General features: G+C 35.6%; 1 protein-coding gene across 3 annotated transcripts in view; it reads right to left on the bottom strand.

The window, feature by feature from the left end:
- The window catches only part of LOC127874801 (cap-specific mRNA (nucleoside-2'-O-)-methyltransferase 1-like), a 78,867-nt gene that overhangs the window by 29,962 nt on the left and 21,138 nt on the right, over positions 1 to 27,767 (bottom strand). For all 3 annotated transcript variants that reach the window (XM_052419431.1, XM_052419432.1, XM_052419433.1), the window contains exons 3-13: positions 18,914 to 18,991; positions 18,368 to 18,484; positions 17,916 to 18,020; positions 17,167 to 17,328; positions 16,279 to 16,371; positions 15,355 to 15,426; positions 14,854 to 14,948; positions 12,134 to 12,206; positions 10,978 to 11,170; positions 2,139 to 2,257; positions 318 to 414 (exon numbers count right to left, since the gene is read on the bottom strand). In XM_052419431.1, the coding sequence (XP_052275391.1) occupies positions 318 to 414; positions 2,139 to 2,257; positions 10,978 to 11,170; positions 12,134 to 12,206; positions 14,854 to 14,948; positions 15,355 to 15,426; positions 16,279 to 16,371; positions 17,167 to 17,328; positions 17,916 to 18,020; positions 18,368 to 18,484; positions 18,914 to 18,991 (1,204 nt within the window). The remainder of the gene's footprint in view (positions 1 to 317; positions 415 to 2,138; positions 2,258 to 10,977; positions 11,171 to 12,133; positions 12,207 to 14,853; positions 14,949 to 15,354; positions 15,427 to 16,278; positions 16,372 to 17,166; positions 17,329 to 17,915; positions 18,021 to 18,367; positions 18,485 to 18,913; positions 18,992 to 27,767) is intronic.

Genomic DNA, 27,767 nt, shown 5'->3' with positions numbered 1-27,767 from the left:
ATTCCTAATTATGTGGTGTGAGATTTTTATTTGATTTTTTATTTGCACATGAATACAAAAAATTATTTGAGAACTATAAATTACAAATAAGAATTGAGTGTAATAAAAAGAAGATGAATAAAATGATAAACTTTTAACAATGTTAAAGGTTAAAGGAGAGAACTTACTAACTCACATGTACTCAAGCTGTTTTTGGAAAATGACTCTTCATTTTTGCAAAATAAATTTGAACATGAATTCAATTCAAATGCATGAAACAGGAAACAATGATAATTATTGATTAACATGTGTTCATATTCAGTACTGGGGACACTTACCTGTCCTTATTATGGAAATGGCCACAAGAAACTGACACAGGTAGAGCTGCTTGGACAGAATCTCCTGGATGTTCTCCTGCCCTTCAACTGAGAAACCCTAAAAACAAGGGCTGTTTGTAAAACATGCATGCCCCCCATATGGGCTGTCCGTTGTAGTGGCAGCCATTGTTTAAATACAATTTTTGTCACTGTGACCTTGACCTTTGACCTAGTGACCTGAAAATCAATAGGGGTCATCTGCGGGTCACAATCAATGTAGCTATGAAGTGTCATAATCCTAGGCAAAAGCATTCTTGAGTTATCATCCGAAAATCATTTTACTAATTCGGGTCACTGTGACCTTGACCTTTGACCTTGTGACCTCAAAATCAATAGGGGTCATCTGCAAGTCATGATCAATCTACCTATGAAGTTTCATGATCCTAGGCGTATGCGTTCTTGAGTTATCATCCGAAAACCATTTTACTATTTCGGTTCCGTGACCTTGACCTTTGACCTAGTGACCTCAAAATCAATAGGGGTCATCTGCCAATCATGATCAATCTACCCATGAAGTTTCATGATCCTAGGCGTATGCTTTCTTGAGTTATCATCCGGAAACCATTTTACTATTTCGGGTCACCGTGACCTTGACCTTTGACCTAGTGACCTCAAAATCAATAGGGGTCATCTGCTAGTCATGATCAATCTACCCATGAAGTTTCATGATCCTAGGCATATGCATTTTTGAGTTATCATTCAAAAACCATTTTACTATTTCTGGTCACCGTGACCTTGACCTTTGACCTAGTGACCTCAAAATCAATAGGGGTCATCTGTGAGTCATGATCAATGTACCTATGAAGTTTCATGATCCTAGGTCCAAGCGTTTATGAGTTATCGTCTGACAACCACCTGGTGGACGGACCGACCGACAGACCGACATGAGCAAAGCAATACACCCCCTCTTCTTCGAAGGGGGGCATAATTAAATAGATAAGATCCGAGCTATGGGAAAACTGGGCAAAATGCATTTGCCGAAAGTATCCTTCCATCCTTCCTATTTGGAATGTGCAGTCTGTACATTCTAATCTGGGACAGCACTTAACGCTTTTATGGAATGGTTCATTAAATGGAAGTCTCTTCTAAACAAAAAGAATGTATTAGAAGTGTGTCTCCCCAGATTAGCCTGTTGGGACTGCACTTACATTAAGCCTGGTTTTCCCATAGCCCTACTCACACGCCTTCAATACTCAACGTTTTGTAAAGTGTCATATTTTGGGAATGTCAAATAAAATAGTTTTACTTTGAATCAAGCAATCCCGTAAGTCCTGTATTTTTTTCTATTGTATTTTTGTTTTATTGGGCTTTTAAGTTTGCATTAAATGTTAGATTTGTTTAAAAAGTATTTTTTGCATTCCTGTAAATAGATTTGAAATAAAAGTTTAATTAACAGTAAAGTGTGATGCAATGGTCTTAAAATTGTAAACTTCATGTTTGATTACCTATAAAGGTAATCAATGATTACCTATTGATTACCTTTATAGGTAATCAAACATGAGTTTTACAATTTTAAGACCATTTTGTCCAATGTAACTGTCAGACAAATAAGTTTTTTTAACTCTAGTTGTCCATAGACAGTCCATGGACAAAAACAATTTAAGGTTGTGAAAATTGTGTCAAAGTTTAAGTTTGATTTGCATTTTATTGATCTGAAGTAGGTCTGGAATATTTGGCAATATTTGGTTTTTGGTGACTATTGCATAAGTATAAGTAAGATTTTGCAATTAACTTGACCATAAATAAGCATACATTAATTTTAATATTTCTAGTTGTACATACCCCATCAGCCATCACAAAGTGAACACCCAGCCCTGAAGTGTTTTCCAGGACAAAGTCAATGAAGGCTTTCTGATTGTCAGCATTGAAGATGTCCCCATTGCCATTTGCCCCGCCAATTCCTGAAAACATACATGGCTATGTCTACTGATTGTCAGCATTGAAGATGTCCCCATTGCCATTGGCCCCACCCACTCCTGAAAACATACATGGCTATGTCTACTGATTGTCAGCATTGAAGATGCCCCCATTGCCATTGGCCCCACCCACTCCTGAAAACATACATGGCTATGTCTACTGATTGTCAGCATTGAAGATGTCCCCATTGCCATTTGCGCCGCCAACTCCTGAAAACATACATGGCTATGTCTACTGATTGTCAGCATTGAAGATGTCCCCATTGCCATTGGCCCCACCCACTCCTGAAAACATACATGGCTATGTCTACTGATTGTCAGCATTGAAGATGTCCCCATTGCCATTTGCCCCGCCAACTCCTGAAAACATACATGGCTATGTCTACTGATTGTCAGCATTGAAGATGTCCCCATTGTCATTTGCCCCGCCAACTCCTGAAAACATACATGGCTATGTCTACTGATTGTCAGCATTGAAGATGTCCCATTGCCATTTGCCCCACTCACTCCTGAAAACATACATGGCTATGTCTACTGATTGTCAGCATTGAAGATGTCCCCATTGCCATTGGCCCCACCCACTCCTGAAAACATACATGGCTATGTCTACTGATTGTCAGCATTGAAGATGTCCCCATTGCCATTGGCCCCACCCACTCCTGAAAACATACATGGCTATGTCTACTGATTGTCAGCATTGACGATGTCCCAATTGCCATTGGCCCCACCGCCTCCTGAAAACATACATGGCTATGTCTACTGATTGTCAGCATTGAAGATGTCCCCATTGCCATTGGCCCCACCCCCTCCTGAAAACATACATGGCTATGTCTACTGATTGTCAGCATTGAAGATGTCCCCATTGCCATTGGCTCCACCCCCTCCTGAAAACATACACGGCTAAGTCTACTAAAATTTTAATAAAATTGGGTCATATAATAAGAGGACATCCTCTCTTTTCCTCTATAGCTCTAAACTGAGAATAATAAGTAACTAAATATCATTTAAAACATATAAATTGTATTCAAAAGACACCCAAAATGTGTCTGTAAATACTATCAACACAATTTTTTTTTAAATAAAATTCATTTTAATTATAAATACTTACCTGTTATCTCATGCTTCTCCTTTCCAAGGGGAATTAACTCATCCGGAATTTTAACTGGGAATCCGCCACCTCAATACCGTAATACAGGCCAGGTTAAACATAGTGCGATGCAACCTAGCCAAAAATCGGTAACCAACCCTCAATATTCTTTCAATATATATACAAAAATATTAATCAAATGGCGGGGTGGGAGGTGGGACTTACCGATAACAGGTAAGTATTTAATAATTAAAATGAATTTTATTTTTAAAAAAATTGTTTAAATGTCATAAATACTGACCTGTTATCTCATGCTGATTTTGCAGCTGCGGTGAGAAGGTTCGTATATATTTTCCCAACACAGTAGAACCCATAAACAGGGTTATCAGCTAATGATAGCAAAACCCTAAACAAGGGTTATCAAGTAATCTTCGTTAAAACGGTATTAATTATGACTTCTCGGACAGAGTAATATGTCTATGTCGTAAAGAAGACACTACCGTTAGTGAAACCACAACAAGCCCAAACATATACAAATTGTACTGTTGGCAATTCAGAAAACGAAGATAAAAAGATGACAAAGGTGGTCGGATTCCTCCAGAAAACAGCTTAGAGCACGTCAAAAAGTGGGGTGTGATTAATATATGCCCACAAAACAGACAGAGCTCTTAATTCATGAGGTCAGATCCTAAAAAGGAATGAGTCCTTAGATAGGATAAGAGTAACTTTCCTTAGTCGAGATCTAACCCCGAGAAATAGAAGCCGCAGCCACATCTCCCCCCCCCTTTTTAGGGAAATGAAGAGTGTCTTTTGAGAACCTCGAATGGACTTCCGACTAACACTGCTGAGATAGAACTTCAAAGCCCTGATTGCCCATAGAAGTTTATCCTCATCTTCATGACTACCAGTTTAAGAAAAACTTGGAAACTTGAAGGTAGAAGCCATATAGAGGACTTGATATTAAGCAAGGAATCCTGGCTGACACAACAAAGTGAAAACGACATTAGATCCAACTGGAATTGTTCGTATTCAACAGAAAAAGCATGAATTTTACTTCTCCGTATGGTAAAAGCCATAATAAGAAGGAAAACCGTCTTAAAATTATATTGGAACTGTTAATAAGCCTGATGAAAAAGGTTCATAGGAAGCTCATTAAGCATCCCAACATGTAACACAAGTCAAAACAGCTTAAGAAGGTAAAGGAACGAAAAACATAATGTTGACGTTCCATAGTTTGGATCAGTTCCAAAATAGGTAAGACAGCACAGAGTTGCGATGACTTACACAAAACAAGGTATACGAAAGCATAATCTCTATTCCTTGATTAAGAAAAGAACAAATTTCTTTCATCAAGAAAAAGATTAAGGTAATAACTATGCTCTCCAATACCCAGTCAAAAATGAATGTCCATAGAACCTTTATACAGTTCTGATGGAATTATCCTTGCACAAGTAACAAGGATTGAAACTCTAACAGAAAAACGTTCTTCTGTAGAGATAACTAAAAGTAAATAATGGCCAGACATGTAGTGGCACATGTTTGGATCAGTAAAAATATGTCTCTCTGAGATATGATATTTGACCTGTGAAGAAGTTTCCTGAAAATAATTGTACAGGAGACTTAAAAGGTCGTAGAACCATAATCCCATGGTTTATTAAGTATATTGCATGAAATTATGGCAAAAACTCAGTTATTGCAAAAACTCACCAAGAAGGCAAGATATTCCAGTTTATGTCAATGGACGAATGTATAACAATCGCACACCCTGCTGGATCGATTTCTGTGAACTGCATTATTGACATTGTTCAGCATACCGGTATATACTGCGATCTAAGATCGCATAACGCTAATTACTAGCGTTTGATGATAAACAACATTCTTCAATATACTATGCATCAATTTTGTACACCATGCAAATTCACTGCCGCGCATGCGCAATTACATTATTTGAACCCAACGGAAAAATAATTCGACAAAAAGAACTGCAGGACAAAACGTCCAACAGGGCGTTGAGACGACCTGGTATGAGTAAGACGATAGAGATTTTTTTTGTTCTTGCAAAGAACGAATAAGTTCCTGATTTCCAGATACAAGGAGTGATAATATGATCACCTTCGTGTCTGTAAGTAAACCACGACCGATGTGTGATAGTTGAAACCATCACAAAGGAATCGTGAAAATGTGTTGTAAATGAAAAACAGCTAAAAAGAATTTTCGCTTTTCAAGATGTAGATGTGCAGGTGATATTCATTAGGATACCACATAATTGAGAAAATCAAGATACGTTGTTCTATGTGATCGTCCATAACATTCTCTGCTCACATCTGTATAAGATGTAAGGAAGGTTGTGGTAGAATAAACTATATTCTTGCCTAGATAATCTTCTAGTCTAGACACCACTGAATAGTGGTAAATAATGACAAAAAGATGGAAATCTGTGTCATTGAATAATCCCGAGATTAATACAATTAACTTTTAAATAAAGCTGTAACGGACGTAAGAAAAGACGTCTCAGCAGAAAGACCGGTGACCGGACCGGTAAATACTGACCGGTGACCAGAACCATTTGTCAAGGATGGGTGGGCAAAGAAATCACGGCAAGCCGAACTTTCCCACTCCAAACACACTTGAAAATTGGTAGAATAGGACAGTGTTTAACACTTATAAGTTAATGACCTATCTACAGAATATAGCCTCTTCTTGAACTAATAACAGGCGCCTTTAAAATCCTGGATAATACAGGTCGTGAAGTCATCGATTTGCGAAGTACGGAAATATGATTGACAGTGGTACCTCCGGAATCGGAGGTGTGACGGCAGAAAAAGGTGAAAACCCTATGAGTAACCTTAAGGGGGTCCACGCTTGCCGGTAGAATGCATGGAAGTCTTAAATTCTGACTTGATTAATCCATTTACTTCAAGACTCCTAACCGGGACGAATTCCGAAAGGAATACGACCAGTTATAGGAAGACGGCCTGTTATGGCCAGAAGTGTAATAGAAGAATAGCTTTAAGATGAGGTCCCTCCAGATCCTAGGATCTAAGATCTGAGTTCAATAGCTCCCAAGCCATCTACAAGACTGTAGCCGCTATGCGGTCAATCTGATAGGCAATCCTATGTATCAGAACTCTTGTTGATTCCAGTAGCTTGAAAATATGCACTGTCGTAGGAGCAATAGAAAAGCAGAAGTCGATACAAAATGTCGTCTTGCTAATCCTGCTAGCGTCATTAATGTGTCCCAACTGTTCCGTGACACTGACTGCAAAGTCTGTAGCCGACAGGTAAAGGCGGTTAAAACAATTCATCCTTCGGGTCTCGAACATAAATTAATAGAGGTCAAATAGTAATATTCGACCTCAATGCCAGTCTCCGAGCCCACTTCAGCCGATCTATCTGCATGTAGCCGGTTGAGATAGAAGTACAAATAACATTTATTGCATGATTTGGTAACCGTCGCCAGTAGAACATCAGTATTGAAAATCACAAAAAGTCATGTAGATTGTTGAATCCATAAAATATAGTATTCAATACAATCATAGCCAGGGGTATACAACTAGGTAATGTAGACGATACCCGTGATACTAAAAATTGACCGATGAAAACACAGTGGAATACCGGTAATTGGTATCTGTTGACCGAACCGGACCGGTCAATGACCGGTGAACGGACCAGTCATAATATGACCGGTGACGTTACCAGTTAAAGACCGAAAAATGGTGGAATCCATATGGTCTGATATCAATGTCAAGCACTGCTCAGAAAAGAAGATCGTTCCAAAAATCCAATCCGATGGCAATGAGACATCACTTCTTCTGACCAGTGACCAGTGATCGGTGATATGACCGATGAATGGTGACCGATGTCCGGTGATCGGGACCGGTATAATATAACTGTGTCAGAATGGAAATATCTGGTGCAGAAGAATGACCATCCACGAAGTCATCTGATAATGTTAACCGGAAAACAACGGTAGATTATCAGTATTAATAGGCATAAGTGTCCTTGTAGTCGTAGTGGAGAAAAGAACAGCTTATCCCGAAGCCTGAAAGTTAAACGAACTAGTGTTCGTATACAACTACGGCTCGGTGACTGCAACATGTGTGGATGCCATAAGAAAAACCATCACACGTGGAATGGAGACATGATATTCCTAAAGGAATAAAATGGAGAACGTCGATATGACCAGTAGGTTCATTAACGCCTACGTGAGAAGTGGCGACATCCATATAACTGCGATGCCGAAATATTGTTCGGCTACGCTGGAAATATTGTCTTCTACAATATTGTCTCCGTGAGCATTGACGTGATCGCTTACGAGCGTATCAACGCCGATAGGTATGTTCGATAACAATTGATTTTCAAAGCTAATTTGCGTACAGAAACTCAGCATTGAAATAGAATTGTAAATTGACCAATCAAAAGCACCATTACAAACTGTTCAGACCACTCAGAATGTACATTATATTCCAGTGTAGGCAAATGTTTAAACAAAGAGGAATTTATTCTTTGAATTGTATCTAGAATTGTTATTCTTCTTAAGTTGTATGACATATCTACATCGGATTTTTAACATTTAGATTTTCATAAAACCACCATACAAACACTGCAAACTTAAATGTATGCCTTTTCCCATAAAAGCCAAATTTCCTCGTCATTTTAAAGCAAAGTTTCATACTGAGCTGTGTGCTTGGGCAATGGTTTTTAACCGAAGTTCTGAGGGTAAATAACCCCCAAAAGTACTACTTCAAGCCAGAGTCTATGGAATCTTATTCAAATATTGCATTATATTGTGATTTGGCAATGCAGTGTTGTATTGAATATTTAAGAGTCTGAAAAATAAAATTTATTCTGAAAGCCATTTTTTATACACAGTTAACATTAATGCTGATTACTTGCAACTGTATCATTATTCAGTTGTATCAAATGGAATTAAGTTGAAAATTACATAATACATTATTTATTGACTGATTTCATTTAAATATTGTTGTTTTTGTATTATGATCATTAGAAACAAATATGTAAAAATATGTTTTCTTAACATATTTCTGGACTGCAAATTCACTCAATTGGTATTATCATTTTTGCAATTCTTTAAATATTAAGCGAGACGTATGCATTACAATCCCATAACAAGAATTTGTTTTCCTATCTGTATAAAAAAGCTCAATTCCAAATTAATAGTGCATAGATATAGATTCACTTAATGCACTATTTAGTTATTCATTTCAATACTATTTATTTCACAAACACTTATACTTTTTTCATTAGCTAATGAATAAAAATATTAGTATCTTCATTCATTTTACCCAATTAAAAAATTTAATTCACAAGAATCAAGGCTAGGCCACAAACAAACGGCCTTAACTTATTAACTTAAAATAATTGTGCCATTTCAAGCTACGTCTGCATGAACACTATCTTCAAGCAAAATTTCTGAATAATTCACCTATTCAAATTTTAATTATGACGAAAACCCACCGCTATTTTTCATAACAGTGACCTGGTTCGACCTTGCTCCAAATTGAATTTGAAGTCCACATGTAAACTACAAATGCACACAAATTAAGCACAATACCCTTTCAAACTGAAGTTATTGAGTTAAACTCAACTGGCCCAAAATACAAACCCAAACTTGGTATGGATGTAATTTATCTTCACACAAAGTAAAATTGCAATAACATCAACCATACTCAAGTCATAGAGCAGAAAACTACTTTAAGTAACTGTGACGTGACTCAGAGAGCCTAAACGCAGATTTCGAAACCTAAACGTGGACCCTAAGTTCAAGGTCAAGGTCACAGGGGTCAAATTTTGTGTGCGCATGGAAATGCCTTGTCCATATACACATGCAAATCAAATTTTAAGGTTAAAGCTCAAAGGCCATAGAAGTTATGAGCATTTTTCGTAACCTAAACGCAGATTTCGAAACCTTAACACGGACCCTAAGTTCAAGGTCACGGTCAAAGGGGTCAAAATTTTTGTGAGTATGGAAAGGCCTTGTCCATATTCACATGCATACAAAATATGAAGGTTATAGCTCAAGGCAAATAGAAAATTATGAGCATTTTTCCAAACCTAAACGCAAAGTGAGGCAGAAAGACGGACAGAAGGACGGACGGACAGTCCAATCACTATATGCCCTCCTTCGGGGGCATAAAAATAAAAAATATTTCAGTTTTTCATTCCCTCCGATGGTATCATCAATTCCCATAGCTCAGTCATTCAATTATATTGGAAATTATTACCAATATCTGATCAAACTTGTATTACTTTAGTTATTTTTATTTTGAAAATTCTATTACATAAATTTATAAAAAAAAATAATATAAATTTCTCTATAGTTCGAAAAATATTTAGGCAAAAATTACGCATTTAATATAAAATGCAAATTATTTAGAAAATATTCCCTTTTAATCGGTAACTTGGTTTATCCGTCAATAACAAAATCACTTCATTGAATTATTTAAAAGTTATAACAAACATTGAATGTTTTCCGATCAAATGATTCATGACACATATAACAGATTGATAGAAAGATATGAACAAATTAATGTTGCTAGAATTCCCGCCTAGAATGGTCATGTTAGTATGGAAATACTTGATATCTAAATTTATTAGCCTTTGGGTGTTGTAAAGACATGAAATATTTAATGAAATGTCTCAAAGTGTTGATTTTTTTTCATTGAGTAAAAGAAAGGCAACATAGCCCTTAAGTGGCTGAGAAGAACTTGTGGCTGAATATAAAGAAAAAGAGGCTATATGCTTGTTGAAAATAAAAGTAAACATCATTCTACATTAATTTTCTGATCAAAAGTGTTATATTGAGTGAATTGGGGAGATACAATTTCAAGAATAAACAACATAATTATCAATGTTTTTTGCGAAGGGCATGTCATCCAGTATTATTATAGTAGCAGTTTTGGTCTAAAAAAAACATTAACATTATTTACAGTTCATAACCCCTTGTTGCAAAAAAAAATCATGAAACATAGAATTTTCAGAGTAACCTATTAAAACAAACATAAAAGTTTTATTAGAACCTAGATATTATCTCTGCACTCATTTGTCATCAATTACTTATGTTTTAAAAAAGTTATTGTTTCATGCTACTGGTACCATTTTTTGACAGAAAATTAATTACATTATTTTAAAGTGCGCAACCCCTTGTTGCTAAAAAATTCACAAAAAACATAAATTTCAAAGAAATCCATTAAAACAAAAAGAAAATGCCTTCTTAAACCTTGAATATGATTCCTGCAAGCATTTAACACCAATTATTAATGTTCGAAAAAATCATTTGTTCATGCTAATCCCAGGCTAGTTCTACATGCGCATATCTAATGTTTCATTTAATGTGGTCAATTTAAAGTAAAGTTATAAGCTGAAAACCACCTGTTTGACCCCACATTTCTTAGTCAATTTTTAAAGATTAAAAAAAATAAATAAAACAAACAAAAAGGGGGAATTTTAGGTACCGGTAATTAGAGAGGAAAAACCATTTGATCTAAGGAATAGGACATAATTTTGGACCACATTAGCTCCAAAAAAATCACATAAATAACAGAAAATTGTTCTAGTAAAAAGTTAAGAAAACATCCATTAAAATCCTCTCACTCACCATAATGGGGTTCAAACATTTCCGGTGGTCCTGCAAAGAAGTCCTCCAATTTGAAGTCACATTCTCCTTTAAGGGTCATCCCAAAGCCCTTTGCCTCTGACTTGCTCCTCCACAGCACGTACTCACTAAACCCTCCTGGGCCGGCGCACACGTCAGCAAAGTACAGCAGGTCATTGTGACCCAACATCGGCTTCTAAAGTACACCACAAATAAAGACACATTTTATAATTTAAACAAGAGTGCCCACTTGTAACAAAAAATGCCTGTTTGAAAGCCTAAGAAACATTTATGTGTAATGATGTATTAATTTGTTTTAATAATGCAGAAAATAATGCAGACAACAAGATAATGGCAATGCCATGAACAAATATCTTCATTTTAATTTAGCTAATTTGGGATCATTAAAGGCCACATTTCATAAATGCTTCAGGCAATCTGTCTGAACATTAAACATAGTTGAGCAATCAACGCCATAAACATGGACACCAAGTTTGAAGACAATACCATATTTACTATTTGAGTTAGAAAGCGCACAAGGTATCTGGCAAATCTAACATAATTCAAGGGCTATAATTGTAAAGTCATCATGCCATCTGGCTGGTTATCGACCTTGGCCAAGACAAAAAGAATACCTTTATTTTACAGTATTAATCCCAAGTAAAGTATATAAAAAGACAAAATGTCATTTTCCTTAGTTGTTTTCTTTCCAGATATAATTCAAGCAATGAAAAAGAGAATTAAAAAAAATAATTCAACAGTGAACTATTGTTGTTGCTTAACATTATTAAAGTCAATTATAAACACCAATGTTACACCAATTTACCATTTATGCTATGTTGACATTGACAATGTAAAACCTTTTAAAAACATCATTCCATGACAACTTCACAATAGAGCCGTGTTCTGAGAAAACTGGGCATAATGCATGTGCGTGCCTGTGCAATCCGCACAGGCTAATCAGGGACGACACTTTCCGCTTATATGACATTTTTCGCTATAATGAAGTCTCTTCTTAGCAAAAATCCAATTTTAGCGGAAAGTGTCGTCCCTGGTTAGCCTGTGCGGACTGCACAGGCTAATCTGGGATGACACTTTACGCACATGCATTATGCCCAGTTTTCCCAGAACAGGATTCATTTCACAATACATTACTAACCCCATCAGGGTGCTTGGGCTTGGTGAACATGAAATTGAGCACAGCATCCATGTTTGCCATCTTCATGGCTGCCCTGACAACAAAAATATCAGCAAGTGTAACACATGGCTTAACTAACAACTCATATTATATGCTGGATAATAATTTAAAAGTACTATAATTATTTGGTGTTTCCACAATAGTGACAAGTATTTCAGTCATATACAAGCAAATTCATTGAATAAATATTCCCCCCCCCCCAATTTGATATATATACACCCATGAAGATTCATGTTTTTATCTTATATATTTTCTGATAAATAGCCCTTATAAAATTTGTGACAAGACAGACTGACAGACTGACAAAGGGACGGAAAATTCTATATCCCTCTTCCTTTGGCGGGGGATAAAATGGGCTCAGTTAACCTTCTCACTCTTTTTATGGCTAAGTTGGTTAACCAGTATTAAGAGCATATACTAATACCAGTAAAATACATCAGTCCTACTTGAATCAAAGGTAAGCTCGAACTTCTATATATAAAAAAATAGAGTTTTGTCACAGAAGTAACTAAAATTACTCATGCACCGCATAGCATGGCATAGCAGCCATGCTCCGGAATAATTTCAAGGGCAAATAACTCAAATAATCATGGATTACTGCCGGTAAAAATGGTGTCATCCATATTTAAAGTTCATGGTAACAACATATTATGAACCTCAATTCATTCACTTTATGTAGAAGCATTCAAATCACAAACGTAAGACATATTATGCTTCTGCGGTAAAATTGACTTAGTTCAACGGCACATGATACAGGCAAACTGGATCACTAAGCATGATGAGTGTCTTGCACATTTAAACATTATGGTGATGAAATTTCATCAATTTTTTTTAACAAATGGGAAAAGTACATATACCTAACTAATTGAGAACAAGAGGGCCAAGATGGCCCTAGTTCGCTCACCTGAGAGGAATCAGTTCATTCAATCTTTACCAAATGTCAAGCTTGACCTAGATATTGTCCAGACAAACATCCTGGTCAAGTTTCATCATTATTTCATCTGCGAGTCATGACCAATGTACCTATGAAGTTTCATGAACCTAGGCGTAAGCATTCTTGAGTTATCATCCGGAAACCATTTTTCTAAGTTGAGTCACCGTGACCATGACAGCCATTGTGTGAATACGTTTTTTGGCACTGCAACCTTGACCTTTGACCTAGTGACCTGATAATCAATAGGGGTTATCTGCGAGTCATGATCAATATACCTATGAAGTTTCATGAACCTAGGCATAAGCGTTCTTGAGTTATCATCCAGAAACCATTTTACTATTTCAGGTAACCCTGACCTTGATCTTTGACCTAGTGACCTGAAAATCAATAGGAGTCATCTGCGAGTCATCATCATTGTACCTATGAAGTTTCATGAACCATAGGCATAAGCGTTCTTGAGTTATCATTCAGAAACCATTTTAATATTTCAGGTCACCGTGACCTTGACCTTTGACCTAGTGACCAGAAAATCAATAGGGGTCATCTTCGAGTCATGATCAATGTACCTATGAAGTTTCATGATCCTAGGCATAAGCGTTCTTGAGTTATCATCTGGAAACCATTTTACTATTTCGGGTTACCATGACCTTGACCTTTGACCTAGTGACCTGAAAATCAATAGAAGTCATCTGCGAGCCATGATCAATGTACCTATGAAGTTTCATGATCCTAGGCCTAAGCGTTCTTGAGTTATCATCCGGAAACCATTTTACTATTTCGGGTCATCGTGACCTTGATCTTTGACCTAGTGACCTGAAAATCAATAGGGCTTATCTGCGAGTCATGAACAATGTATCTTTGAAGTTTCATGATCCTAGGCATAAGCATTCTTGAGTTATCATCCGGAAACCATTTTACTGCTTTGGGTCACCGTGACCTTGACCTTTGACCTAGTGACCTGAAAATCAAAAGGGGTCATCTGCGAGTCATGATCAATGTATCTATGAAGTTTCATGATCCTAGGCCTAAGTGTTCTTGAGTTATCATCCGGAAACCATTTTACTATTACAGATCATCATGACCTTGACCTTTGACCTCGTGACCTAAAAATAAAAAATAGGGGTCATCTGCGAGTCATGATCAATGTACCAATGAAGTTTCATGATCCTTGGCATAAGCGCTTTGAGGGGGGGGGGGGGGGCATAATGAGAAAACTGCCCCTCTCCCAGCAGCCATTTTATTCAACTGACCGGACCCATTTTTGAACTCAACACTCGTATCGCGAAAACAAATGTTCTGAGCAAATTTCATGAACATTGGGCCAAAAATGTGACTTCTACTGTGTTCACATGTTTTCACTACATACATATAGCGAAAAATGCCCCGCCCACTGGCGGCCAGGTTTTTTCAATTCAATCCCTTGAACATGGTTTAATTACAGTAGTTTGCTCTACAAACTTACAACATCTTGAGTTGGCAGACCAACAAACCAACCAACAGTGTCACTGATATATACCCAGTCAAAATTTGATAACAGGTTATAATACTTTCCCAACCAATCCCAACAATGTGGACGGGCAGGAAATCAAATGTGCAATTCTCAGAATTGTAGTCCAGTGCTTTACTAGCTGAGATAGCCAGTCTGTTTACCACATGCAACACATTAAAATGGCTCATTATCGTTGTATACAGTCATTATGATATTGTTACTGCATTTGAAAGACAGTGTACCTAAAAAGAGCCCTACCTGTTTAGGAAGAAAGCCCCCCTGATAGTTTCGTAGGGATTTGACCGTGTGCGAGCCTTTCTCATCTCTTCTGGCTCCAGACTATCAAATATACTCTACAAATGACCAGGAGATGCTGGTTTAAATGGAACTACTATATTTCAGGTTAAAAGCCAGCTTAAAATTGTCATATCTTTATGAAAGAAATAATGAAGAAAAGAAGGAACAAATGGGGGCTGCAAACAAAACTTTGAAATTATGAGGAATTAAGAGAAAAACGTTTGCAATAATTATGATCCTCTGTTTTTCAATTTTGATGTGGTTAAATAATAACACAGTAAAAATGAAAATGTTATCCCAACTGAACATTTTATATATTTCATTGCTAACATGCCCCGCTCAGTGAAGTAAATGACGAATATTAAATTGAGAGTCCTAAATGATAAAATGAAAAATGTTGTTTTTTTAATGAGTATCAATAGAAAAGAAGTGAAAACTATTAAACAGTTCCATGTAGCTCACCTTACTGGCTAGAACATTCTGCAATGTTCCTTCAGAACAAAAACTGTCTTCATCATCCAATGTGTGCTTTTTCTAAAAAATATACAAATAAATATATAAAGAGGAAGTCTGCACAGTCTATGACTTTCTACTTGCAAGTTGTTTTTTTCTGCTTCAAGAAATTCTCTTTTAACCATAACTCCAACTCCGATATAGGCAGAATGTCTTGTCCCAAATCAGGATGTATGACCAAAAGGACAAAAGTGTCATCCTGGATCACTTTGTACTGTCCAGTAGGTGGGAAGTGCTTTCCCCACAAGCTGATCTCCGACAACACTTATTAAGATTTGATTGCTATGACATGTCTCAAATATTTTATACCTTCAAGCATGCACCTTATATGGGTTATTTATAAAAGATCTTTCTGGCAATATTAAAAAGATTGTTGTACAGTTATGTTAAAAGAATTTACTATTTCATTACTACATGGCTTAGTTAAAAACACCACATGGTTAATATGGAAAAACTAGACATGATTCTGTTCACTCATGTACACACTTTTGTATCAAAATCAGCTTTAGGGACAATTTCAGGAAAATGCTCAAAATAATAACAATTTTTAAGACTGTACCTGGTTTAAATTAAGTATTCTTTATATTTTATTATTGATGTAAGTCATAATAAAATTTGCAATGTATAACATTGTTTTTCACATGGAAAATTGTACTTTTAATCTTAATTTAAGCATGAACTGAGTTAAAGATTTTCTCACAAAAAGCCCCTAATGGATCCCACAAAAAGCCCCTAATGGAAATGTTAACCGTATTTATGTTAAAGCGGAAAATTCAACTTCAATTTTCATTGTGAAAATCAATGTGTTATATGTCTTTGAATACTGTAATAAAGAACCATTTGTTGAAGCTTTACCATCTATGGATTACTTACAGGGCCAATCTTCATCCAGGACCTGAGCTGATCCAGACTGGGCACAGGGTCTTTACAAGATGGCAACCAGTCCACAGTCTCATCGATTGTCACCTAGCAACAGTTTTAAAATAAAATGAAGTAAGAAACCTGTATGTGAGTTTTTAATATGCATGCTAAATTTCCTAATTATCATGATACTGTTAACTTAAAGAGCAGATATACACACACATATTCGTCCCGATAACAAATATTTTGAAAAAAATAATGAAGAACTCTCTAAAGTATAAGAATAACTATGTACAAAATGCTATAACCATGAATTGGAAACAACTTTTGTTTGACACCTTATTCTAGTTAAGTGTTGAATACAAATACATTTGTACATGTAATTTGTATCTTTTCTGTATCAAGGAAGTCTCACCTAACCATAACTCCACTGTAGGTGTAATGTGTCGTAACCGGTTCAGCCATAATTGAACATAAACATACTGTACTAATTATGCTGCAATCTGCACTAGAGTTCCATAAAATTCCTTTTAAGTGAAATAAAAATACTGCTTTTAGTTTATTAAGTAAAAATCATCAGAGCTCAAATTTAAAACTGAGAGGAATTCTGAAACTAAACTGTTATAAGGCAAGGCAAGCTTCATCTTAAACTTTATCTTAAATATACAACCAAATTTAATAAAAAATCAGCTGTAACAAGAAATCATATTGGTTAATATTCAGCTTTTAAAATTGAGACTATGTAAGAAGCAATCTCATTGGTCAATACTACAGCATTTCAAGTTAAGACTATAACAAGCAAGTTCATTCATAAATATTTTAGCGCCTAAGTTTGAGCCAAAATAACTTTTAAAGTCAGTGGACACACAAGAATTTCCTTATTATTATATGATGACCTACTGGATCACTCTCCATGGACCACTCCAGAAACATGTTCGGCTCCAGTCCTTTGATGTTGAGCCCCAGACCGCGTCTGCCCCTCTGCATGGATGCCTCCACGGGATCAACACGACCTTGGGCATGCTTTCCCAAACCGGTACCCGCCTTGTAGCCCATCTTGGACTGTGGGAGGACAGAACAAGCAAAGGATTAGAAATGGGAAAAATATCAACAGAGGAATTACGGTAAGTAATAGGAACAAACAGTACATGACTAATTGGTCAGGTTTTGCAAAGGCTTCTAAAATTTAACTGAAGGTAAAGAAAAGTGAAATTTTCGGACTGAGTCACTGCCATTGTATTGATGCAAAATCAAATGTTTTTGTTTACAACAGGGTAGAATTCTTAGCAGTCAAGGGATATTAACCACTTGAAAATATCAAAATGATTTTTTCAATACATTTATGAATGGAAAAACCACATGAAACAGCAGTGGACTTGTGTCAAGTCTACAAAATTAACATTGGGAGAAAAGAATGCCTGAACAAGTAACAACTTAAAGTAAAATTCTAATAAAGTGTAAATAAATCCATGAAACATGTTTGAAGATTAGCAAAACAAAATACACTTAATCAATTTAATGACTATTCATGTGGGACAGATATTGCATACACAATGTTGTGCAGAAACCTAAGTTAACTGTACAAACAAATGCTAAACAAACCACCAACTAATTGGAAACAAATTTAAATTACAAAACAATGATTTTACCATCATTTTTTCTGCAGCAGTGCTGTAGGCTCCACCTATCGCACCAGAAGCACCATCACCTGATTCCTTGGCCCCATCTGTTTGATCTTGTGGTTCATGTTTTTTCTAGAATTGCCAGTAGACAGTCATTATGTAAGGTTCTTACATGTTACATACCTTTAACAGTATTTCAACATTATGTAAATTATAGCATCATTTAATTGTTTTCCTGATTGTTCATAATAGAGTTGCAAGACAAGTACAATGGAATACAACATGCTTTTTCTTCCACTTGAACTTCTACTTGATGTCAAACATTATTAAATTTTTTATCACATTAAAAGTACTATAGTAAATATTCCACAAAAAGAAATAAAACTTATAAAAATTACTTAATAAACCTATAGAATAAAACAATGTGCAATGTACCCTACACCTCTATTCAAACCACCTCATCAAGCAATTACATGTACCATCATTTTCACAGCCCCAGTGTCGTTCGTCCGGCCAGTATATGCAGTAGATAAATGGATCTTCTGCATTTTAGAAGGACTTTTCTCATCATCCATGTCTGCAAACTTACGTTTGTCCTGAGAGTGACATATTGAACAAGTTATTCAACGATAAATAATGCACAGGGCTTTAAAAACCGTTAGTATCACTTAAAATGAACAATAAGAGATCGCACTGGAAAGTTAAAACCTCATTTGCAATATTCTCTAGTTAATTGTATACTATGAACTGTCAGTGAATTGTGGGTTTCATGGTTTACCAAAAACTTGAAGACAGATATATACAATAGTATAAAATACCAACTTCAAACCAATCCTCAATTAGTCCTTCCAATGTGAGGCAACTGCTGGTTTATTGTATGCTTTTAAACACATGATCTCAAGTTGAAGATTAAGCTGTATGGCAATATAAGACCATTACTTACATTTTTCAAGCATAAAGCAGTAACACAAATGCTGGTGGTACCACTGATGAGTCCTTACAAACTCAGTTTTCATAACACTCACCACCCTTGCGGCAGTAGAAAACGCTGGGCGAACCATGTCCTCATCATCGGAATCGTCAGAGAGCCTGCTGGACTCGTTCTGATGAAGAGTAAAATACTTAAATTATCATCAAAGATCCAGTAACATACTCTTGAAAAGATGTACACAAAATGAATACCCAGTAATATACTAGTACTAATCAGCAAGTATTTTGTATTTGATGAGTTTCTTGGTTTAAACAGACAAAAATGCAGGCACCTACCGGGTTAATTTTCCAAGCAAGAACAGAGTGTTCATAAGTTTCCTTAACCTAGCTTAAGTACTTTCTAGTTATGGCACAGGCAGGGTACAAATTTCAGTTGTTTTATGATTTCTGTAACCACAGAAACCACGATTTTGGTCTGACAAGAAAATAATATGCATATTTACCACAATGGTCTAGATACAAGTTGTGTCAATCTTGCTTAATTACATTTTGAGCTGTCTCTTCATCCTGATTTGGGTCAGAAGTTTTGAGTTACAAGAAACCGTCGGAGATGGGTGATGCTCCCCAAAGGTTTTTTTGTCACAATATTGCACTATATATTCAGATAAAAGGAAACGTCTTGAGGGCACAGTAGTTGGGAGGTCGCAAATTTTTTTATAGAAAATTTCAAAGGGCCATAACTCTGTGAAAAATCATCCGACCAGAACCCGCTGATAATATGCAAATCTCCTCTTGGTAGTGAAGCTTCCCATAAAGTTTCATTGAATTCCGGTCATTAGTTGCTGAGAAATAGCCCGGACAAAAATTGCACTATATGTACAGTTTATGGAAAATTTCAAAGGGCCATAACTCTGTGAACAAGAAACCGTCGGAGACGGGTGATGCTCCCCAAAGGTTTTTTTGTCACAATATTGCACTATATATTCAGATAAAAGGAAACGTCTTGAGGGCACAGTAGTTGGGGGGACAATAATTTTTTATAGAAAATTTCAAAGGGCCATAACTCTGTGAAAAATCACCCGACCAGAACCCGCTGATAATATGCATATCTCCTCTTGGTAGTGAAGTTTCCCATAAAGTTTCATTTAATTCCGGTCATAAGTTGCTGAAAATTAGCCAGGACAAGAATTGCACTATATGTACAGTTAATGGAAAATTTCAAAGGGCCATAACTCTATGAAAAATCATCCGACCAGAACCCGCTGATAATATGCAAATCTCCTCTTGGTAGTGATGCTTCCCATAAAGTTTCATTTAATTCCGGTCATTAGCTCCTGAGAAATAGCCCGGACTAGAATTGCACTATATGTACAGTTAATGAAAAATTTAAAAGGGCCATAACTCTGTAAAAAATCATCTGACCAGAACCCGCTGTTAATATGCACATCTCCTCTTGGTAGTGAAGCTTCCCATAAAGTTTCATTGAATTCCGGTCATTAGTTACTGAGAAATAGCCCGGACAAGAATTGCACTTTATGTACAGTTAATGGAAAATTTTAAAGGGCCATAACTCTGTAAAAAATCATCCGACCAGAACCCGCTGATAATATGCAAATCCCCTCTTAGTAGTGAAGCTTCCCATAAAGTTTCATTGAATTTCGGTCATTAGTTACTGAGAAATAGCCCTGACAAGAATTGCACTATATGTACAGTTAATGAAAAATTTCAAAGGGCCATTACTTTGTAAAAAATCAACCGCTCAGAACCCGCTGTTAATATGCACATCTCCTCTTGGTAGTGAAGCTTCCCATTAAGTTTCATTGAATTCCGGTCATTAGTTGCTGAGAAATAGCCCGGACAAAAATTGTGCACAGACGGACGGATGGACGGACGAAGCTGCGACTATATGCTCCCCCAAAATAATTTTAGGGGAGCATAAAAATCATCCGACCAGAACCCGCTGATAATATGCACATCTCCTCTTGGTAGTGAAGCTTTCCATAAAGTTTCATTGAATTCCGGTCATTAGTTGCTGAGAAATAGCCTGGACAAAAATTGTGCATGGACGGACACATGGACAGACAGATGAAGCGGCGACTATATGCTCCCCCCAAAATAAATTTTGGGGGAGGCTAGCATAATAAAACAAGAGCACCGCCTTGCGGGTGCAGACCGCTCATCTATTTTCTTTTTAAAGGTGAAGGGACTCTCATTTTCAATCACAAAGGAGGGAGGAGTGGAGTGAAGAGGGGTGTATAGTGTGGGGTTGTGGACATTTATTACATTATCTTCCAAAAAAGCGTAAAAAAAAAAAAAAAAAAAAAATCGGGGGGGGGGGGGGGGGGGGGGGGGGGGGGGGGGGGGGGGGGGAGGGGGTTTGGGTGCGATGGTTGGACGGTATTTCAAACATAACCGTTTTTAAAAAAAATGGGGGGGGGGGGGGTATAGTGTGAGGGTGTGGTGATAATTTGTGACATGATCTTAAAAAAAAAAAAAAAAAAAAATCAAAAAAAAAATTGGGGGGGGGGGGGGTGGGGTGGGGGTATAGTGTGAGGGTGTGGTGGTCATTTGTGAGATGATCTTAAAAAAAAAAAAAAAAAAAAAAAAAAAAAAATAGAGGAGGGGGGGGGAGGGGGGGAGGGGGGGAGGGCACGGGGGATGGTTTGGGTGAAGTCTATTGTGGTATGTCAGGTAAGAGTAGTTTCATCAAAGTATCAATCAAATCTAATCATAAATAAAGAAGTTATGGCAATTTTAGCAAAATTTAATAATTTGACCTTGAGAGTCAAGGTCATTCAAAGGTCAAAGTAAAATTCAAGTTGCCAGGTACAGTAACCTCATGATAGCATGTAAGTATTTGAAGTTTGAAAGCAATAGCCTTGATACTTCGAGTGGATCGAAACACAAAATTTAACCATATATTAAAAGTTACTAAGTCAAAAAAGGGCCATAATTCCGTAACAATGACAACCAGAGTTATGCAACTTGTCCTTTTACTGTACCCTTATGATAGTTTGTGAGTGTTCCAAGTATGAAAGCAATATCTATGATACTTTAGGGGTTAAGTGGACCAAAACATAAATCTTAACCAAATTTTCAATTTTCTAAGTATAAAGGGCCCATAATTCCGTCCAAATGCCAGTCAGAGTTACATAACTTTGCCTGCACCGTCCCCTTATGATAGTTCATAAATCTTGCAAGTATGAAAGCAATAGCTTTGATACTGTAGGAATAAAGTGGACCTAAACACAAAACTTAATCAAATTTTCAATTTTCTAAGTATAAAAAGGGCACATAATTCTGTCAAAATGCCAGTCAGAGTTACATTACTTTGCCTGCACAGTCCCCTTATGATAGTTAGTAAGTGTTGCAAGTATGAAAGCAATAGCTTTGATGCTTAAGGAATAAAATGGACCTAAACACAAAACTTAACCAAAATTGTCAATTTTCTAAGTATAAAAAGGGCACATAATTCTGTCAAAATGCATGCCAGAGTTATCTTACCTTGCCTGCCCAGTCCCCTCATGATAGTAAGTAAGTGTACCAAGTTTGAATGCAATAGCATTGATACTTACTGAGAAAAGTGGAACTAAACGCAAAACTTAACCAAAATTTTCAATTTTTTAAGTATAAAAAGGGCACATAATTCTGTCAAAATGCACGCCAGAGTTATCTAACTTTGCCTGCCCAGTCCCCTCATGATAGTAAGTAAGTGTACCAAGTTTGAATGCAATAGCATTGATACTTTCTGAGAAAAGTGGACCTAAACGCAAAACTTAACCGGACGCCGACGCCAACGCCAACGCCAACGCCAACGCCGACGCCGACGCCAAGGTGATGACAATAGCTCATAATTTTTTTTCAAAAAATAGATGAGCTAAAAAACTAAAATAACAGGCGTTTTCCCCATATGACCCTCTATGCACATACCAAGTTTCCTCAACCTGCAGAACAATCAAACCACTTATTACTTTTAACTTTTTCAACTATCATCATTCTCCTGGATAGGCCCTGGTGTTCCAAAAATACTCCCTGTTTTTTTTTTAACAGACATTTACAATTACTTACATTTCTTATAAATTGTGCAATTGATGAATATGAAACTGTATTTGAAAAAAATGTTGTTTGCATCAAATTTCTTGACAAACTATTTCTTTTAAAACCTATACAGGGGGGCACGCGTATACGGGAGCTTACCGCGTTTAAGTGAGAAAGTTGTTGCAAAACTTCAAAGATGGCGTCGTTTAAGTGTTTTTCGTGAAGAAGTAGCGGATATTTTCACCCGGTAAGCCAGTTTATATTTATATTTCTTTTAAATGAATAAGCCCTTTCGGCTCTACGGTGTTTGTGCTCCCCTCGGTTTTTTGTTTCAAGCCGTAGACGTCAGAATAAAAAAGTTATTGAAGCAAAACCGTCGACAAATTTTTTGTTTAATTTCTTGACCTTCGAGATGTTGGATGTTCGAATATCATTTTCTCTCATAATAAACAGTATTTGTGCATGTGTACAGTAAAATATAACATAAATCATGAATATTTTATTATCTCGACGCGTTGTTATGTCTATTAATTCATTTAATGCCGAATTATAACGGGTTAACCCCCATTTTTGAACCTGACTGCCAAATGATTAACAGCTCTTTCCTATGTTACAAGGTTTTATGCGATATAACTTTCGTGAATGAATTCCGCATTGGTGCGAATGTCTTGGAAAACATTTTCACTTGAAGAAATCAAGATTTTTCTTTTTTCTATTAATTGTTTTATTATTAATTTGTATTATTATATGTTTTATCGCGTACTTAACGCTAACATTTAGTGTGTGTAATATAAGACATTCGACGGTTTTATAAACACAGTGTAATTCTTACCTGTTTATTTTAACACATATGGACATACTTATGTTTGAATATGCATGCAACGGAATACTATGCTTACTATTTCAAGGCGCCAGTTATATATGTTGAGGATGACAAGATTTAAAAAGACGGCGTAACGAAGTGTGTACCGCTCTAGAATGCGATAGGTACATGAAAACCCACCAATCAAACAAAAAAGATTACGTCGAAGTACCTAGCCAAACAATCACGTATACGTGCAATAAAAGTGTAATGAAAAACAGAAGAGGGTAAAGCCGGTTTGATACTAGTATAAGGTTGATGTAACCAAATACTGCCATTGTTGCGATTCAGAATACAGGAAGCAATTTGGAATACCCGACATCTGCTTAGAAGATGCATATCGGTGGATGTTTTTTATGATACTCAAATATGAATTGTTTATTTTATACAATGACATTTGACGCGTTTTACCATAACGATACTGATACATGTATGTGACTTTGATGTGACACATTTTGGATGACCTTCTTTTAAACCAGTTCTGAGTTGGTCACTATATTATAATCGCAAAAAGTGAATTTGTAGTGGATAGAAAGATTTGTGCAAATGCAATAAACGATATGATTTCAGTAGAAGTGATCAATATAATTTTTATACATGTATGTTTTTTCTCTTTTATACCTATGTGAATACATATTATTTATGACTGTTGTATTGAGGGAATAAAGTATTGGTTAACTTAGAAAGATTATTTCGTTTGTTCCTTACATTGCCTTCTAATCGTAAGTAATGTTAACCCTTCCTGTGCGGCGACCGGATTTATCCGGTCAGGCAATTCTTAACCCGGCTCATGCGGCAACCGGATAAATCCGTCAAATCATACAATTTCACATACTCCATTTAATAATACTCCTCCTAGATAATCCAATGTTGTCATGAACGCTCTTACACATAATCCATTTCCTAAGTCTTTTCTTCAATCTCTTTTAATATCCTTGTAATTTTGTTATGTATATTTCTTGCAACAAAATAAAACTTTTGTGGTGGTTTAAATGTAACGATTTTTCCGCCATTTGGAACAAAAACAACAACTGGAAGTGGATTGCTTAATCTTTACTATTTTTTAATAACATTTGTATCGAATGCTTATGAATCTGAACCAAAACATGATTTACGATTTAGCGTTATCCTGTGGCAGTGAGTTATTTTATTTCTATGGAAGTTTAAATTATGTATGACAAACACACAATCCGAAATATTTTTTTATTGTTTTGATGTTTTTAAAAATGACTAGTCGAATGTGTTTTTTTATTCAACACTAAAATAACACATCTGACTTGTTGTCATTAAAATCCAGAGTTTAAATGAAATTACGTTACATGAGATATGTATTTCATACTATACGAGAGCGAAAGAGTCATAAAGTACAATAAATAATGCACGTGTTGAATTATGTTATAAATAAAAATTGAAATATTTATTTAGGTTTAAAAAATGGAAACCTATCACAGGTCGAAAGATCATGCGGTTCATAGCCATAATCATAGCCATGGGCATCGTCAACCAGACCAACGTCACAGATTATTGGTCAAGACACAGTTTCTGGAAAGACTAACAGCCAGACATTTCCCTTCCAAGATCCCCAATGACAGAAAGTCAATGTCTCTGCAATGTGTTGTGTGCAATCCTGCAGTTGCACAGATGCTTGCCAGTCAGGGCCTTCCCAAAAAACATAGACCAGGTCATGAAACTGCATTTAAATGTAGACAGTGTGATTTGTCACTGTGTATAGTTAATGTATTGAATTGCCATGATATGTATTTGTATTGCAAATTATGCTATTAACTATTGATGAGTCTTATACAAATTATATCATTGAAGTAGTACTATGATCGTCATACTTTTAAATTGTAGTTTTTAGTAGATGTGTTGATTTGAAACATGGATATATTTTTACTGCACAAACAAGTGCTATTTAACTTTAAAAAAGCCAAATGTTAGTAATATTATTGATTATTACAAAGCTCCCAAAGTGTGTGTTGGAAGTAAAATGTTGCCATTACAAAAGTATTTTTTATTTTTCATGATTAATTATTTGGTTTTCTTTCATAATGCAATAGCAGGCAAGTATAACCAGGGCTTACCTGGCTGTCCCTTCAGACTTTATTTTATAATGATTTCAACCTTGTTGCTTGAAATTAGATTTTATATAAATATATGCATATAAATATATATATATATTTATAAAATACATGATCGTGTTCTAGGAAAACTGGGCTTAATGCATGTGTGTAAAGTATCATCCCAGAACAGCCTGTGCACAGGCTAATCAAGGACGACACTTTCCATTTTTATGGTATTTATAGTTTCAAGGAAGTCCCTCCTTACCGAAAATCAGTTCTAGGTGGAAAGTGTTGTCCCTGATTAGCCTGTGCAGAGTGGACACGCTGATCTGGGATGACACTTTAAGCACATGAATTAAGCACAGGTTTCTCAGAACGCAACTCATATATATATTTATATGCATATATTTATATAACATATATATATAATAAATAAAAAATAAACACCCACTTATTATGATTTGATAAGAGGAATTAAATTCAATTAGTAATAACAATGTGCTATAACACTATCACAGTTTTATGATATAATTTAATATTATTTAATTTTGCAAGATTATTTGTAATATTGTTAAATTAAACAGTGTTTGATGAAATGTAAGTTTATATTTTTGTAAAAAAAAACTTAAGTGTCTACTTAAATGTATCATAAAATCCACATTTTTGTGTATATTTAAAAAAGAACATGTTCCGTTTGATATGGGAATAACTAATTGTGTTTTTCATAACATTATTGATATGCTCAAATTTGAATAAAGACTTTAAAACTGCGTTTGAAGTACAGACCATGGTTTATTTCAGAAAAGAAAGTTAAGTTATAAAGTTACTGTTTGTATATTGTTCTTTGTACATTTTTGGTGTAGAATCTGTTCACTTTGACTTCTATATTATGATATTTCTTTAATATTCAAAATCCGAACTTAAAATAAGTACTAATGATATGTGGATGTATGTATATATGTCCTGTTAGAAATAAGATTGAAACTGACCATGTGAAGTGTTATAAAGATGATTTAAACACAAAAAAACTGTTTTTTTATCGTTTTTTCTATGGTAACCATGGCAACAGATCAATCAAATATGTATACGGTATGATTATTGTCAAACAAAATGTGTGACCAGTTCACATGGCAAAATGTGTATTAATTGGACAGTTAAAACCAATGTAACATGTAATGCAAGTGAAGTAGGTCAATTTAGCATTATCAGGCCTTTTTTGGTGTAGAATCTGTTCACTATGTCTTCTTTATTATGAAATGTCTTTAATATGTATTATCAATATCCGAACTTAACAAACTTACGAATGATATGTGGATGTATATATAGATGTCCTGTTAGAAATCAGATTGAAACTGACCATGTGAAGTGTTATAAAGATGATTTAAACACAAAAAACCTGTTTTTTATCGTTGTTTCTATGGTAACCATGGCAACAGATCGATCAAATGTGTATACGATTAATGTCAAATAAAATGTGTGACCACTTCACATGGCAAATTGTGTATTAATTGGACAGTCAAAACCAATATAACATGTAATGCAAGTGAAGTAGGTCAATTTACCATTATCAGGCCTTTTTTTGGTGTAGAATCTGTTCACTATGTCTTCTATTTTATGAAATGTCTTTAATATGTATTATTAATATCCGAACTTAACAAAAGTACTAATGATATGTGGATGTATATATAGATGTCCTGTCAGAAATCATATTGAAACTGACCATGTAAATTGTTATAAAGAGGATTTAAACACACAAAAACTGTTTTTTATCGTTGTTTCTATGGTAACCATGGCAACAGATCAATCAAATATGTATACGGTATGATTATTGTCAAACAAAATGTGTGACCAGTTCACATGGCAAATTGTGTATTAATTGGACAGTTAAAATCAATGTAACATGTAATGCAAGTGAAGTAGGTCAAATTAGCATAATCAGGCCTAAACAAGTCAGCGATGGGATATATAACCTCATAAAACAATTCA

Source organism: Dreissena polymorpha, chromosome 3 (assembly GCF_020536995.1).
Source record: "Dreissena polymorpha isolate Duluth1 chromosome 3, UMN_Dpol_1.0, whole genome shotgun sequence".
Taxonomy (NCBI): Eukaryota; Metazoa; Mollusca; class Bivalvia; order Myida; family Dreissenidae; genus Dreissena; species Dreissena polymorpha.
This window is presented reverse-complemented; position numbering and strand designations above follow the sequence as displayed.